Genomic DNA, 18,078 nt, shown 5'->3' on the forward strand with positions numbered 1-18,078 from the left:
TGGGGATTTGATCCCTGGGTTCCCTGGTCCTCAGCCTATTACTTTAACCACTAAGACTTCTTTGGATCTACTTTCTTACTTTAAAATTATACCTGCTGAGTCTTTTTAAAACATTTAATCACAGTACAGTTATGAAAAACAAAAATAAAAAACACCTGCACTCCAAATCGGTGTTTTGGTTTTATCTGTTTAAAAAACACTCTCGCTGCTTCCATCGTCTCTCCTCTCCATTTATGTGACAATCACATATGCAGATATCACTCTAAAAGCTGTTGCACTTGTTATGAACTAAAGACAACCTTTTTTTGTGTTTTTGTTTTCTTACCCTTAGTTTTGAAAGATTTCTTGATTAAATATTAAAGACTTGTTGATAAATATTTTACATTTTTTTTTTTTAAATCTCACCATATACTCTGAAGGAGCCATAAACTCAATAGTAGCATTTTGAACTTCAGGTCGTTTGTGGGGCTCTCCATAGACTCTGGTGACAGGATTATACATAAATTCTTCAGGGACTATTAAAAAGAAAGTAAGATTTACGGAAAAATCAAGTAGCTATAAAGTCAGCACAAGTTATAGAAGCATTAAAGCACAGGATAAATGGTTTAAAACCCACCAACAAAAGCACCCACATCCTATAACCAACTATGAAAACCACAGTGATGTGCATTTGTTAGCGTGATTTAGTGTAGTCAATTAGCATAGGTTACAAAGTTTTAACACGCCTTCATTATTGAAACGTGCGAGATGAACCAAAAAATGTTCAAACATCATGAAAAACACCCTACTCAACTGGACATTTTTGCCCTGTGAATACCCTTTTTAATGCTTGCAACACCTAGAAATGCGATGAAAACCTACCATCATTGACTCTGTAACATAAGTTACACTTCCACCGCCTTTGGTCTAAAAAGCTAACAAAAGGATTAATGTATGTCCTGCAGGAACGACATCTCACAATCGTGTTGGACGTGACCACAGGCAATTGCTGGAAAAAAGAAGAATTTTAGATTTTAAGAAAATGTGAAGAACATTTGTTATATTTTTCTAGCTACAAAAGCCTGCTTTTAGGGGGGTGGGGAACAGGAGAAGATGGGTTTGGAGGTCTGCCAAACAAAATCTGGCCCTGATATGTCTGGCGCTCCCTGATGATTTATTTACATAGTGCCAAGTCCTGCATAGCATTAAAGAATCACAAGCACAAACAGCTACATATAAAACAAATACTTTCTTCTAGTTTAAGCTCATATACAAAACATGAGGTGGACTATGTGCTCAAAGGGCAATCATGTACATTTTTATAAAGTTGACTTTATACCAGGTGTTTCCCAACCAGCATGCCACAGCAGCACAGAGAAAATCTGGGTCTGACTAGCATAAAGTGGTGAATTTTTGTCAGCCAGCGCAAAAAGTGTTACATTTTCCCCCTTCCTCCCCCCCCCCCCCCCAATACACTGGCCTCCAGACTCTCCTCCAGTCAACAGGGGAAGGCAGCAAGCATTCCTTATTTGCTACTGTTGCCTGCTCTACCACCAGAATGATTGACCCTGTAGTCTAGCGAGATCTGCCAGCCTTGACAGCAAAAGGAGGCTGTTCAGAAATATCTGTACTATTATATTAGGAGAGGAGGTAAATAAATGCATGGGAAAAGGATGGGGGTGGCAGCAAAATTAATACCTTGGGGGAGGGAGAAGAGTAGGTAATTATGCCAGACGATGGTGGGCCATGTTGAAATGAACCCAGTGTTGGGTGTGCAATGACAAAGAGGTTGGTAACCATTCCTCTACACCAATGAATAGGAAGTTTGGCTGAGCCAAGCAGAAAGGCTCAACTCCAACTCAGGTCTTTATTAAATAATTTAATTTCAAACAGAATAGTTCATCTTTCTTGGACATTACCAATCCAAAGCATCTCACAATAAAATAGGACTAAAAATTATTCAAACTTCAGTTAAATTCACTCCCCCCATCCTCCACTCACAGCATTTTCTAACAACTACAAATTAAAAACAAAATATTAAAGCCTTCGCCTATTTCCCCCCCAAACCACTTAACAAGTCTCATATTATGTTAATACGTGAAACATTTGGTATTATATCATACCGACAAATCTTTGAAAGGATGCAGAAGGAGCCCCAAAGGAAGTTTGGCTTTGTTCAATAAGGCTTGTGTCTGGGGGATATTTGTCAAGGTACACCGGAATAACCTTAAAAAGACAGTGGGAAGAAAGAATTAAAAGGAAGGTCCATCTGCTGACACTCAATTCATGTATTTCATTTTATCATCATGACCCAAATCTTCATCTCTTATTTCACTGTTTGAGAAAGTATGTTCTACAGATACCCTGGTTCCTTTCCTATTCACATATCCACCCTGTCCTGAATCACTGGGTCTATTTAAAAAAGAAATGTACATTTTAAATATGAGTATCAAACAAGGGCTCAATGTGGTCAATTTAAAAATCTCAGCTTAGAATTGCCAGAGCAAAGAGAAGATTCAGTGGAGATTGTCTAGCTTATAATTCAGCATTTCCCATTCACCGTGTGCTGGTTTATCATGGCCTGGAAAAAAAAAGTCAACACTGCCTCATAATCCAAGTTCAACTTTAGACCAGCAAATGGACTCTGCTCTCAGCAGCCTGAAACAAAAGACACCAACCCTGGCTCTTAAAATGTACATTTCTCCTTCTGAGACACAGCTTCGTGCTCCTTGGAGCCCTGCTTCATGCTGCACAATCTACATACAGAACACCACCTCCACCTAAGGCTCCTCCAGTCCTTCCATCCCCTGGTGGATTTTCAGTGTTTCTCAATATTTTTTGTTTAGGAATTATAAACTCTCTTTATGCTTACACTGCCTTCTTCATGGAGATTAGTGGGTGCCGCACATTTTGCAAATATTAGGCGTGCCTTGGATTTGTAAAGGTTTAAAAATACTGTTCTAATCCTTGGCTTAAATGAAAATTCTTTAAAAATATGGCCAGACTTCACTATGCAAACAAGTTTTTTAATAATAGAGTCCCAAAGTGGCAGAGCACTATAACTGTGGTATACATTTCCACAAGAGCTCGCCTTAAGATGTAGAGTAAATGCAGCTTTTATTTCTTTCTTTTTTTAATTTCAGAAGATTCTCAAATTTTTAACTACATCCTCTGCTCCGAGACAATAGAAAAGAAGCATCTAATTTCATGTCACTTAGGAGAGTTTTCATTCAAATAAACCAACAAGGGGCCAAACACTGAGAACCATGACCAGTGCACCCCCCCCCCCCCCAAAAAAAAAAAATATATATATATAATAATGTGAAAAGCATATTGGAGGTATTACATTAGACCACTATTCTGGCCTTCCAACAGCCTGACCTTGTAAGGGGGAGAGTAACTTACACAGAGTAGTGGTTATGGTCCTAACAGCAGTAGTATGGCTGTATCAGACTTCCAAAAAGATGCCAGGATAATATGCAGGCGGTGTCTATGGTTAAAAACCCAAACTGCAGTAAGCATGAAAAGGGGAGCTATATGAATTAATAGAAAAACTTGACAGAAGGACATAGTAGGGAACTGGGTGCAGAATTGTATTGATCTTGTAAGACATCAGCGAAGACTACGACAAGGCCTGAAGTGGCAGGAAGGGTGCTGAGCTGTATATTAGAAGGTATATGCTTATCTACATCAATGAATGTGTTAGAAGATCTATGACCAGCTAACAAATATTAACATTTTAGTAGCTGGTCAACTGGGTGGACTGGATATACCAATTTGGTCTTTTTCTGCCACTATTTAGTATGTTAACTGCTCTGTCTGCCTCAGGTAACTTTAAACCCATTTAGGCCTATTTTAAAATTGCCCATCTAGTGATTACAGCACACAGCAGCCTGAACATTGACCCTCTCTGGAGGTCCTGAAATGCCTATAGTGAAGTGAAAGGCTCACACCATGAGGTATACTTTGCCACTGAGACAACCCTTGCTAGGTGAAACACGGCCATGTTGGACACACTTTTTAATTAATTTATTAATAAAGTCTCCTGCTCCTTTTATCACTGTGTCTGCTTCATTTCTTTTGGAACTTGAGGGCCATTTGCCTTGTCAAATAGGACACCTCACTTACTTGTCTCTTATTTAGCTAATAAGCTCCTAAGAAACTTGCTTGTTCCCACATGACCTGTGTTATAGTGCTCAACGATGCTTTTAGTCCACAAGTGAGGAAAGCATGCGGAGCATGGCTCACACAATTCATTCCAACCCATGTGTGTTTGTTTGTGTGCATGCATGCATATCTGTGAACGTCTGTATGTTTTCACGAGTGTGTATGGTGTGTTTGTATATTCATCTGTGCTGATTTTTTGTGTGTCTGATCAGAAAAGGAAATGGGGGGAGGGGGGGTTTAGTTTGAAATGTGCAATTAATTAATCACTAGGTTAGAGTGAATCAGTGTGCTGTGATTGTTGGAACTGCTTCTCCCATTTAAATGTACTGAGGCTTTATTTTTTTTTTTTTTGGGGGGGGGGGGGGGTCGTTTCTTTTCTGCCCATCATCACATGCAGAAACTACTTGTATGGCACAAGATTTTCCCCCAATTTACCTCCTCCCTTTTTGTGAGTTCAGCTGCCTTCAGTGTCTTGCCGCTGACTAGATCCTACCTATATAGTCTCTGTTGCTAGTTACACTGCAAGTTGGCATGGCAGGCTCACTCACAAGAGGGGGTGGAGGAAAGAATTAGAGAACCACAGATAGATTTTAAACTCAGAAAAATGTCCAGATACATTAGCTATCCTTCTACCTTCTGGACATAACGCAAAGCCCGTTGAATCCTGAAAAAAGCCAGTTGGCAATGCTGACCTCCCGAGTTCTGAGCACATCTCAAACCCCCCCCCCATAACATTTGGACCCAAAGTATATGACTGTTTTGCCAATGCCTTAATCCAAACCCTGCCCATGGCAACAGATATTAGTCGGCAGCACACACAGCAACCAACAAACATCTGTTTGATTCAGTCATTAAGTTTTAAAGTACAATTACAACAAAGAAAATGAAATATGGATCAGAATGAATAAAACCTGCATCTCATAATGGATAATTATTTACACTCTAGTATGTATGTATGATGTGTATGTGCTTGTATTATGGATGTGTTGTGTCTCTGTGGGGGGGGGGTACTTGAGGGAGTAGTGGAGTAGCTGCAAGTGGTAATTTTGGGAGTGGGGCAATTTGTGAATTTTCAGAGGCAGTTGTTAGGAGTGGGGCTCTGGGAAGGGGGGGTGGGGAAATCAGAAAGAAGAAAAAGAAATATAGGAATATAAGCACCTTTTACCTGTTTATCCATCCTAGAAACTCCTTCCCGATTAAAAAAAAAAATCTTTGCTATTTTTTAGGACAAGCATCAGAAAACCAAGTAATTATTTATCTTCAATAATCAACAAGTTTTACACACCAAACGTAAAGAAAAGTTATGTTTTCTTTAAACATATTGTTTTGCATCCACTGAATAATAGTATACATAAAATTATATTTAAAAACATTTTAAAAAAAGACATCATACTCAGGGCTGCAATTCAGCTTCTGGATGTCCTCATGCAGCTTGGGAACAGGAGATTTTAATGGTGTTGGAGGAAGCACATTTCTGTCCTGAAGAAGGTTTATTTGCCTCAGTCCTTCATGCTGCTGGTTCTGATGAAGACTTAACCCACTCATAGATGAAGTTAACTGACCAGCACCCAAGGAAGCCTGTGAAAAAGTGGAAAGTGTCTTTTATACAGCAAAAACAACAATTATATATGTAAAGAGCATAATGTGTTTCTCTTACTATTTCAGAAAAACTCAGATGCATAGACTGAAGCCTCATTCTTTAAAACTATTTCATAAACTAACAGGATAGAAAGAGGGATCAGCTATAACGGTCAGGGGTGCCAATATTGTCAGTATTCAGCTTCTTCATGTACATAATTTTCTCACAGAGAAATGGGCTTGTTTTGGAATGACAACTGGTGCATTCCTCTGTATGGGGCTATGATGCTGCTGCCAGAAATATTCACATAGTTTTAAAGCTCAAAATACAATTAAAATGAGTGTACAGTCAGTCACCCTATGTATTAAAGGCTTGGGAGAAGAGCCAAGTTTTTACCTAATTCCTGAAGTAGTTAGTCTCGAGTTATACGTGGCCCCTCTGGTAGTAAATTCCAACGCGTGGGAGCTACTCCTGAGAAGGTTCACAGGCGGGTATTATATCATACAATTTCTTTTGACGAAGGTACAGATAGTGATGATCCTCGAAAGGACCTTGGAGGTCTTAAAGGTGTAAAGGGCTAAGTACTCTGACCCATTTTGTCAGAGGACCTTGAAAATCAAACAGTTTTAAATTTAGCCCTGTAAGGTATTGGTAGCCAGTGTAGCTTTTGCAATTAGGGTGTAATGGTCAAGCCACTTGCAGCCTTCCATCAGTCATGCTGCAGCATTCTGAATTAGCTGGAGCTGATACAAACTTTTTGGTTTGGCCAGTGTGCAGGGCATTACAGTAGTCTAGTCGTAATGTTATCATGGCATGGACCACTGTGGTCAGAAATTTCGTAGCTGCCGTAGATGACAGAGAAACTTTCTGAAAATTGTTTGAATTTGTGAGATCAGAGTGAGTGATGAGTCTAGCAGTATCCCAAGATTCCTGACCTGTGATTTTAGTGGGCGTTCGTACTTCATATTTGTCCATATGTGTTTGGTATCTAAAGAATCTCTGTTTTATTTGAGTTCAGGCAAAGTTTGTTGTTGTTTGCCCATTCCTGAGTTGCAGTTAGGCAGGTAGGCAGTTTACTCAGACCTGTGGGTAGATCTGGTAGTTGCACATCATCAACATAGATGTAGAATTTTGTGTCCATTGACCGAAGCAGCTCAGCCAGAGGCTTGAAGTAGATATTAAATAAAATAGGAGACAGTATGGATCCCTGTGGCACCCCACAGTCCAGGATTTGAACCAAATAAATACTGCGCCACCGATACCTGTTTCTGCCAGTCTTGTAAGCATGATATTATGATCCACGGTGTCAAAGGCTGTCGAGAAATAGAGCAACACTAGTATCGAGGCAGATCCTCTGTCACAGTTTCTGTGCAGATCATCCAGAAGGTACCTTGTGCAGGTATCGTCTCAGGTGCAGATTCTGGGGGTATTGGTGGATTCCGGACTTTCCTTTAGGCCACAGATTCAGCACCTGATTCAAACATCATTCTTTAAATTACATCTTTTAAGTATAATGAGTCTTTCTCCCAGTGATGGATTTTGTGAGAGTGGTAGAGGCCTTGGTGTTAACCAGCCAGGATTACTGTAACATTGTATATTTAAGGTTATCTGCAACTTGTATTCAATCACTGCAAATTGTACAGAATTCAGCGGTACACCTTGCTTTGGATTTGCTGAAATATGATCATGTTTCAGCTCACTTAAAGCAGTTGGGGCTGGTTGCCGGTAGCATATAGGGTGAAATTTAAATTGTTGATGATGGTCCATCATGTTTTATTCCACGATGCTACTTTGTATTTGAAGAACGTGATTAAGTTATGTTCCACAAAGACAGTTGCAATCAAGGAATGCTGGAAATCTAATTGTACCTGCTATGAGTCAATTTCATTTAGATCTGACAAGGAAAGGGTCCTTTTCGATTTCTGGACCTTTTGAATGGAATCATTTGCCAGCTGGACTGAAGCATGAGACCCATTTGCTGACATTTAAGCACAAATTAAAGAGGCATCTGATGTATCTGACTTTCTCTACTTCTGCAGTTTAAGTATTATGGCTGATATTTTGAACTTTTCTGCTTTTTGTTTATGGACGTTAAGGTTCATTAAGTCAGGTTTTGTTTGTTACATTCTGTGAAGTATGTGTTATGTATTTTTATGTGTATATTGTACCTCACCCTGGATAAGGATGGGTTATAAATAATAAAATCTAAACCTATGTAAGAAAAAAAAAAACAGTATAAAGATACTGGTTACTCTACCACCTATCTAAAGAGACTAAAAACATGATAACACTGGATAGAGGATGGAACACACAAGTTTTTCTAAGATTCATCAGAAAAAGATTTATCAATATGGCTGCAAAGAGAGACTAATTAGAAAATGAAAGAAGGATTTACCTGGGGGTAGGACTGGGGTGGAAACTGTGTTCCTGAAGTTCCTGTTGTTCCACTCTGGTAGCCTGGAGGTAATGTGGGGTAGGAATAACCAACATTCCTACCCATTTTAGAATTCTGGGGATGAGGTGGGGTAGGATGTGATGCAAACAAACCTGGAGAGCATTAGAGAAAAGAATGATTTGCACAATACAAAGCAATTGCATTTTCCTTTGAAAACTATTTACTGAATTCAATTTAATATCCCACCTATCAAAGTCAGCCTTATTTTAGTTACTATGGGCAACATTTTGGAACCACTTCAGTTCCTGATGCAAGTAGAAAGCTTGGATTTGTGATAAACTTTAGGTCAGAGTTTCAAAACCAGCAACTGGATTTACAGTTTGAAGCAAATCTGAAAACCACAAACTTGTGAAGCCTAAAACGTAACTTACTGCGGAAACCCACAGCCAGAATATGAAGGAGAGTTTCAGACAAAATTGGCCATACAGGGAGCTTTCCCATCTCCTGATGGCATCTATGCAAATGCATCAATACGACTAGTAAAAAATAAAGGAAGAATTTATGAACCCTTTGAAAGTAATAAAAGGAACTACGTTTTTTTTTTATAGAAAAGGAGGAGTCCAGCTGAAGATAAACACAAACATGTCTGCATTAGGTTCAATATGCTGCCTTTCATGATTACGCAAGCAAAGCGGTTTACAAATTAAATCAAGGAAAAGAAAAGAACACCAAATCATTTTACAAGACAGGATGTCCAAAGAAAGAGGCTTACAAAGAGTATCAGAGAGGTCAAACAACAAACAATTGACAGAATAAAGATCACAGAAACCCCTACAAGCAGAAGAAGGCACCTTACAGAGTTGAGGCACGAGTTTTTGCAGATCAGACTTTACCTTCTAAGATTCATGGTATGTGGATTTTAGAGGACTTTTAAAAAAGTCCTTTAGGGATAATATCTTTGTTGTTTGCATTTAGATGAGGAACAGATGTTTTTCTGTATCTGAGTCAAGTTTCTTCATAAGGCTGATGGATTTCCACTTCATATGGACTCTGGTCCTCAAAAGCTCATACCTCAATAAATTGATCCATACAAAGTGCCATCTGCTGCTGTCATTTTTGTTACATCAGACTAACACAGCTACCCCTTTTGAAGTTTCTACTACTGAAAAGGTGGGAGCTAAATCCTAAATTCTTTCCAGACTAAAATTATTGAAATGACATCTGAAAATAGGACTTGTGTGGTATAGCAGGGTCACTAATGCATCCCTTTTGTTGGCCCCTTGAAAAGGTATCACAACCTACTCAAACTCCAGGAATCAGAAAGCAAATGTAAAATACTTTCATGTTTTCATTTTTCCAGAAAAGGACAGATTAATTCTTTCAGTAAAGTTTTGATTTTGACAAAAACAAAAATTCATGTAGCAAGAACTAAACCAGGACAAAAATAAAATGTAAAAAAAGGCAAGATTTCCTGCTTAATGGCTTTCCTTGCCCCATGTGATGTCAGCTGCTTAATCCTTTTACCTATAGTAAAAGAGGTAATAAAATGGACTTTATGGGGTTAATTTTAGAAAGTTTTACCCAGGTGTCGAGGCTGTTCTACATGCTGAAAAGAGCTTACATAAGATTAACCCATGGTATACATGCATATAAGTATGTGCACCCACAAGATGGCACATACTCATATGCCCATTCCCTCGAATTCTATAAAGGTCGCTCAAATTTGACAGCAATCCTGAGATGCATGTGCTGGTTAACAATCCATTAACAAGCAATAATTGGACGCTAACAATTATTGATGTTAATTAGAACCAATTAGGAGCTGCGTATGCATCTACCTACTATTGTGTAACACTGGGTACCCAAATCCCATAACATACAACCGAAAGGGGGTGTGGCCATGGTAGGGGCATGAGGTCAGGGGTATTCTGAAAATTTGGGCACAGTGTTATAGAATACTGGGGATGCGTACCCAACTTGAGAATCAGGATTTACACCTGGCTTCAGGTGTAAGTCCTCACGCTTTTCTATACATGGTGTTCAGCCATAAGCATCCTTTACAAGAGCAGTGCCAAGTGCTGATTTTTTAGCGCCATTTAATGAATCTGGCCCCACTGTGTGCAGCTATTCCTGAGGGCAGAGTTTCAAAGTACCTGTGTGTTTTATAACATATGCAAATACAAACAGAGTACAGACACGTATTTACAAGCTTCGGAGCAGATGCAAATTTGTGTGCTACTATACCTTTTTGGCTTCTCTCACAGCTGTCCTGTTATAAAACCAGGGCCTATAAACACAACTTAATCTGTAAACAAAAAGGAAGTACAACTGCAGAAAGGGTGGGCATGGGGAAGGGTGGGCCAGGATCAAGAGCAACAGGACAGGGGGGGGGGGGCGATTAGGAAGCAGAAGATGGATTGTTCTCTGCTTCAGGTTCACCCCCTTGCCTCCTCTTCCCTGCAGGCTGCCTAGAAGGGAGGGTCTGGAACAAAGCACTTCTATTCTGAAGTCTAAAAAGAAGTGATGGAACTGTGTTCCAGGCTGCTCCCCCAGAAATTAAGCCCTGCCTATAAGCATACAATCTTCACTGTTGAGTTGACTATAAATGGTTCATTAGGAGGGCATTCATATTACTGTGAAATATGTTCTACCTGTTTTCAAACTGGTACAAGAAGGGTTTCAGATTAGTTACTGTTGTGTAACAAACTGAGCTTCATTTTTTGGCCAACTTGCATGTTAGTATTCATAAAAATGTTTTTTTCTTTCTTTAAAAAAAAAAAAAAGAAAAATTAAATTAAATTAGGTTTTGAATAATACCTTTCAATTCCCACTGCAGGCACAGGCAGCTCCTTGTGACTCTGGGCAAGTCACTTGAGCCTGCCATGAGTGGGAAAATGCGAGGTACAAATGAAACAAAAAAAAAAATTTTTTTTCACAACTTGTTCTACAAAGTTTGACTTAACATAAAATGTTCTCTTAAAATCTAAGAGACTGCAAAGCAATATTTCAAACTGAAGATATGCTTTGCAGCATGGGCACAGCCACAAACCAAAGTAAATAAGGTATGGAAAGGTTCTTGGAACTGAAAAGAAAACCAATATAAAACAGAATGTTAATAAATATTTCTTACCCATATATCCTCCTCCTTCTATTGCATCATAGCTGTTCTGTACAGAGGATCCATCGCTGGGCGAGGCCGAGACACCGCCTATAAAACCAAGTCTGCACTGAGAAATCTTAGGAAGAAATGGGCTGGATACATCTCACTGTAGAACTATTGTGAAAACTAGATTTTTTTTTTGAATTCCTAATTAAGATGAAGGGTAGCACCATCAAATAATACCAAAACCTCACGTTTGCTGCATCCCTCTTCCAAGCCTCCTCCTGTTGCCACACAAGCCCTCAAGGTCCCTTGAGAATTCTCCAGCTTGCGTCTCCCTGGGCAATATGCATGCAAAGCACAGCACAGCTACTGCTAGGTTCTTAATTTACCCTCATACAAAACAAACAGAAACATAGGAATAGCAGGCATTGAAGATATCCAGCCTCAGTGTGAAAACCTCGCCACAACAAAAATTAAAAAAAGGAAAAGATGGTTACAGAAACTGCAATGACTATATATCACCCCCCCACACACACACACTTTGTATATTAATGGGAGGGAGGAGGAGGGGAAGCATTTAATCTGGAAAAGGTCTCTGAAAGATCTTATTGTGAGAAGTATAATTCTGGAGAGAGATGTGGACCATAAACGTCCAATCCATTCCACTCCAGAATTTCAGTTACCATCATCAAACTGTCCTGCACAACAAACCACAAATAAATGCAGAAAACCAACTGTACTCCATTACATAAGATTAGGAGGGCTTTTTTCACGGATGACATACTCTTTTATGTGCAGCACCCGGAGGAGACGTTAGCCCACATTTGCAGGAAGATTAAAATATTTGGGGGGGGGGGGGGGTGTCCAGCTTTAAAGTCAATTATGATAAATCGGAAGTTCTGGGAATAACGGCGCCCACATCACATTTTGAGGGAGTGCTGCAAAACTTCTCATTTAAAAGAGTGAGGGTTAGTTTCAGGTATCTAGGCATACAGCTCCCGCGGGCCCTGGCACAGCTATATGGGCTCAACTACGAACCACTGTTTAGAGAGCTTAGGAATGATATGAGCCGAAGGAAAAATGGATTGCTATCCATGGTGGGGGAGAATTGCGGTGGTTAAAATGAATTTGGTCCCTCGGCTGTTGTTCCTTTTTCAAACACTGCCGCTGGGCGTCCCTAATGTGGCATTGAAGAAATTACAGACAGACATATCATAATTTGCATGAGAAGGAAAAAGAGCTAGATTGTCGAAACGAATTATGTGGGGCGGAGTGGAAGAAGGAGGGAGGGGGGCTGCCGAATATAATCTGGTACTACCAAGCAGCACAATTAAAGCAGGTGGCAGAATGGAGAAGGGACAGCGGTCACAGGTGGCAATCTTGAACCACGGTGCAATCTAGAGAGAGGCCTGTGGGGATCTAGCTTAATGTCTGCCCCTAAAAGAGGGAATGATAATCCCTTTATAGTTCACTTAGAGAGTGTATGGGATACATTGAAATATAAATTTAGGAGGGGGGCGAAAACTTCAACCCTAGCACACATTATACAAGAAGCTGAGTTCCCTGCGGGTCAAGAGGGAGGAATTTTTCGGGAATGGTATAGAAAGGGCCTGCGGAAATTCAGGGATCTTTTCTCTGAGGGGAAATTGAGAGACTTTGGGAAGTTGCAGAGGAAGTTTGAATTGCCGGAGACGGATTACTATGCATACGTGCAAATTAGGCACTACACGGGAAGGCAGGGATGGTTACAGACAGACCCGAGAGAATGTGAAAAACTGGAAAATATCTGGGGCACTTTGGAAGGCGGGAGAAGGGGCATCTCCAGACTCTACCGGTATATTAGAGGAGATACATTCATTAAATTACCATACATGAAGGCCTGGGAACGGGATTTCAAGATCGAAATGAGTGTGGGAGAATGGGAACGGATGTGTCATGAAGTGAAAAAAGAATGTGTGTGTGTATTAATAAAAGAGAATGCCTATAAACTTTTTAGTAGGTGGTATTATACGTCGGACAGAGTGAAGCGTATGTACCCGACAGCATCTGACCGGTGCTGGAGATGCGAAGAAGAGACCGGCACTTTTCTGCACGTGTGGTGGACCTGCTCTCTCATCCAGACTTTCTGGGCAGGGGCTGTTGCACAACTGACACGAACTCTAGACACACAGTTTCCAACAGAACCGAAGTGGTGCCTGTTGGGATGGGGAAATAAAAGAGGCCAGAAATGGCAGAGGCGGATTAAGCGATTATGTCTGGCAGCAGCAAAGTTGGAAATTGTGGCCCATTGGAAGCAACGAGTAGGGCCCACTATCTTAGACTGGAAATTAAGACTCCGGGTCATAACGGATCTTGAGAAATTCACAGATTGAAGAGCTGGCAGATACAGACATGATGCGCAAGAATGGACAAACTCAGAAAGAATATGGAACACTGCTAGTGGTACACCTAGGGGGGGGGGGCAGCCATGAACGGGAGGATAGTGGGAGGAGGAGGGGTGGGGGTGGAAGGGTTGGGTAGGAGGAAAAATACAATGTTGACTATGTATTACAGATGAGTTTGAGGAATTTTGGAGAGTTGGTAGCCTTGTGGCTGCAGTTAAGTGTATTGTATGATTTTCTTTATTGAAATATTGAATAAAAACAATCTTTACTAATGCGTATTAGGCAGTTAACATGCAAAATAGCACAAGTGCAATAAGCGGTTTGTGTTATTTTGACAACACGTGCTAATTAACTGCAGGTAGCTTGCTGGCACCTGTGCAGTTAACACAGATCCACGTAGCACTTTCTAAATAGGAGGCACTAAACAGCACCCAGAGTACCATGCGTTAATGGATATTTTAATGCAGGAGGAGCAAAAGGACATGCTGGGCACACCAACAGTTGCCATGTTCTACTACATTTATGCGTTAAGGAGAGGTAGCTGCAAAATCTAACGCATTTAAATAAAACAGCCCCAATGTGCGTAATCACTTTAAACTGCAAAAAAATAAAAAATGTGGCGAACATTAAAAATAAACCAGAAAAGTCTAGTTTATTTTGCCTAACATTAAAAGATTTTCAGGCACGCTAAGAACTATATTATTCATGTGCTGATAAATAGGTTCCTGTAATAGAGCCTCCTTCAGTCAAAGGCCAAGGTCCAATGGCAACTCCTGTCATTGTAAAGCACAGTTCCCTACTCTCGTCTCTCAGAACAAGTCTTCCCCTATCTTTTCCAAAGTCTGGCACTGCACCTGGAAGAAAATTTCTATGTCTCGCACAGGACAACTGAAGACATATTTTTCAGTTTTCACTGAAACTGAACCTGCAACCGAATTTCATTGTTTGGTTTCAGCCAAAACCATGGTGCACCCCTTACTCTTTAAACAGAAAGCAGTCCCCATTTTGGATCACCACCATCCATGCCCGCTCACCCCCCCCCCCTTACAAGCACTGGTGGTCCAGTGGTGCCCCTGCTGGCTCCCTTCTCAAAATAGCTGCCGGGACTTCAAGCAGCAGTCTCATAAGGTCAAGGCAGCCATTTTGACAATGGAGTTGGTAGGGGCAGGAGCAAATGGGAATGGCTCCTGCCCCGAGTACACCACCAATGCTTGTAAGGTAAGCCCCCAAGGGCAGGGGGCTGCACCACAGTTTTGATTTCAGACAAAAACATTTGCATTTTTGGTTAAAATTGAAACGAGATCAAAATTCAGTCAGCCTCTACTCTCAGTCAATTTCAGCCACATGGTGCCCAAACGCCTGAATCAATCTTCCTAGACTGCAGATGGAAGATCAGGGGAACGGAAATACTGTGGACTAAACTGAAAAGGGCAACAGATCTTTATGTATGGAAAGTGCATAACAGCAAGAAGTAAAGAAACCCTGTATGGTTCTTCAAAGAAGTGGCTATAAATTAAAGGTAAAAAAAAGTGTTCACAAAACATAAGAGCACAAGGACACCACCACAGAAAGGAATACCAGGCAAAGCTGGAGGGAGTACAAAGTTTCATCTGCTGATGACATGTTCACTGTGGGGAAAGCCAACCTCCAGTTATGGAGAAATTTAAAAGAGTTTTTTGATTTTAGAGTCAATATGGGTAAATCTACTGTTTTGTGTTATTTCCTTACATTTTGATAAATTACGGTGATGACTCGTAAGCTGACTTTCCTGTACACTGTCTTATTTCCACTGAAAGGTGATATAACAAATTTTATGAAATAAGTAAATAAAATCTCAACCTGACAAAGAAATGATTCCTTTTCTATTAGGCCTCTTCTAACATTAAATACTTGGTGGTAAAGCTTGTGGCAGACCCCTTACGGCTCTATCAGTACAATTAACAGCTCTTATAATATTTTTTTAAAATGATACTGATCTGGAGAGATGGACAAAGTTATATCATTCATGGATGGAAGAGATAGCTTGTGCCAAGATGATGGTCCTGCTGGATAATCTTTATTTATATCAAACTCTTCCAATACTGGTATCTAAGGATCTGGATTTACAATGAAGTAGGTTCTTCCCTTAAATTTGGAGAAGGATGCCTCCTACAGCGGTCTGTCAGATATATTATATTTACACAAAAGGTAAAGTGAACTGGATGTCCCTAATTTTAAGAAGTATTTCCAAGCTGCCCATTGGAGCACAGTTTGAATAGTGAAGGGAGGTGCCGAAGCTGTGGGTGGGGAGAAATAAAAGTCTTGCAATTCAGAATAAGGATATTTGCCCTTTTACAAAACTGGTTCTCTTGCAGTGGTGCAGAGCATGAGATGGGCTTCTAGAGGGTTCTAGATGGGCTTCTAGAGGGTAAAAAGTTATTGGTTGTTAATGCTTACGTGCTCATTTAAGTGGTTCCAAGCATGGAGAGCATCTGGATTTTTTTTTTTATAATTGAGAGTGGTTGGGATGGGGTTGCACAGGACAGCTGGTGAAGGACAGGATCCTTTGTAGTTTTGAGGGAATACAGAACCTTTGTCCTTTACATTTGTCCTTTAGATTGTAAGCTCCTTGAGCAGGGACTGTCCTTCTATGTTAAATTGTACAGCACTGCGTAACCCTAGTAGCGCTTTAGAAATGTCAAGTAGTAGTAGTAGTAGTTTATGGAGTGAATTGTAGGCAATTCTATGAATACCTTCTAATGCAACATTTTATTTTAACCTTTAGAGCAGTCTGGTAAGCTCTTTAGTGATATGGTCCCCAGAGCTAGTTATTCAAACGTGGGGAAGTTAAGTTATAGGAAAATGCTTTCAGGTCTGTTACCTATTCTTAACAAATCTCCCTCAGGAAAATTTGGTTTTATGCTGAAATGGGAGAATTTGGAAGTTAACCTTGATACCAAAGTATGGGACTCAATGTTCTCCAACCTGGCTAAAGTAACCACTTTTTTTTAGCAAATATTATAGAGAACAAAATTAGTTTATTGTCAGTATCTAGTCCCAGCCAAACTGGCTTCTATTTAGAAGACAAACTCTGGGAACTGTTGAAGGGATGGTGGGATGGAGAGTACGTTAGTTCATATGACGTGGTATCCTGAAGTACAAGGGTTTTGGCAAAATTCTGTGTGTCTTTAAAGGATGTGTCTGGCATGCATCTGAGCAAAGACCCACTAATATTCTGTCACTGCTGCCAGATGATACTGATAATGAGTACACAGCCTGTTAATCTGTTCTAGATTAGACCAGATGTGCGATTTTCTGGATTTGAAGGGACTTGGATCTCCTGGGGACTGCGGGACTTCCCACCCCCAAGTATTTACTTTCCAAGCAAAATAACTGCTGTACAACAGGGACATCTGGATAAGCTCAAAGCCATTATGGATTGAGGACCACCTTGAGTTTCAAATAACTCAACTTTTTATTTTGTGATATAGTCTGGTAGGATTCTGTACTACTTCAGGTTAGCAGATAGGTTGCTTCCGTCAAGTCAGAACTAAGGGGGGGGGGGGGGGGGGTTAATCATTTTTCTGCAGGGCTTAGTTCTCCATATGTAAATAGCAGCTTTCAGAAATCAATATTTACATATCTATGTGATATATGTGTAAATGCTGACATTTACATGGGGGTTATATTTCTGAAATAATTGCCAAAATGTACAGGCATGGCAGTTTTCTGAGGTTCTCACCTTCCGGGTGTGTTGCTGTGCTGAGTGCAGGCTGGGGTACTGCACTGCCCGATGGGCCTGTAGGAGGTGCTAATGGCCTCACTACGGAAGCACCTCCAGTTGGAGGGGGGCCAAGAGGAAGTTTGCCTGGCTGATATGTTGAGGGAACAGGCTGATTCACTGGTGGAGGAGCCGAACCTGAAAAGACAAATTCTCCAAAGTTACTTGAAAACTGGACTCACAGAGATTGTGTCAAAGCCTAAACTTAGCTTAGAAGTTGTGATCAATCTTCATCTTTCTTTCTCTGTTAGTTTCATATCTCATAATTTCTACCTCAAAAACCCACAGTGTAATAACTCATGAATCAATATACTGTAAAAATGTTAAAAAAAAAAAATAATAATCAGAAACTATGCATATAGATATGTGCTCATAGACAATAGAGGGACCCTCATAAAACCAGGGAAACTCTCTCATGAGCTTTGTTTAAATATATATTAAACATGGAAAATATTGTTAGATATGTGTAATGATTAAAACTCATGAAAGGGGTTTCTCCTGTTGGGATTAAAGCCTAGCATGGGCTTAGTAAGCCCAAAAGGGCTTACCAGAGAACGCACTAACGCATCCTGCAATAATTTCCCCATTTGTGTATGGTAATTGCACACTATTTAATTTTCTGGTATGGGCATGGCACGGGTGGGGAAGTGTTATCTAGCTAGCACACACTCACATAACTGCACATTACAGGCAGTAAGTGCACCTACGTTA

The 18,078-nt window shown here is 40.3% G+C and overlaps 1 protein-coding gene across 1 annotated transcript in view; it reads right to left on the bottom strand.

Annotated features, from left to right (window-relative positions):
• Positions 1 to 18,078, bottom strand: part of SEC24A (SEC24 homolog A, COPII coat complex component) — an 84,237-nt gene that overhangs the window by 33,981 nt on the left and 32,178 nt on the right. Inside the window, 7 exon segments of the mRNA XM_030212587.1 lie at positions 406 to 515; positions 862 to 988; positions 2,103 to 2,205; positions 5,540 to 5,724; positions 8,121 to 8,272; positions 11,251 to 11,328; positions 17,329 to 17,505. Of these exon segments, the coding sequence (XP_030068447.1) occupies positions 406 to 515; positions 862 to 988; positions 2,103 to 2,205; positions 5,540 to 5,724; positions 8,121 to 8,272; positions 11,251 to 11,328; positions 17,329 to 17,505 (932 nt within the window).

This window comes from Microcaecilia unicolor, chromosome 8, assembly GCF_901765095.1.
Source record: "Microcaecilia unicolor chromosome 8, aMicUni1.1, whole genome shotgun sequence".
NCBI classification, from domain to species: domain Eukaryota; kingdom Metazoa; phylum Chordata; class Amphibia; order Gymnophiona; family Siphonopidae; genus Microcaecilia; species Microcaecilia unicolor.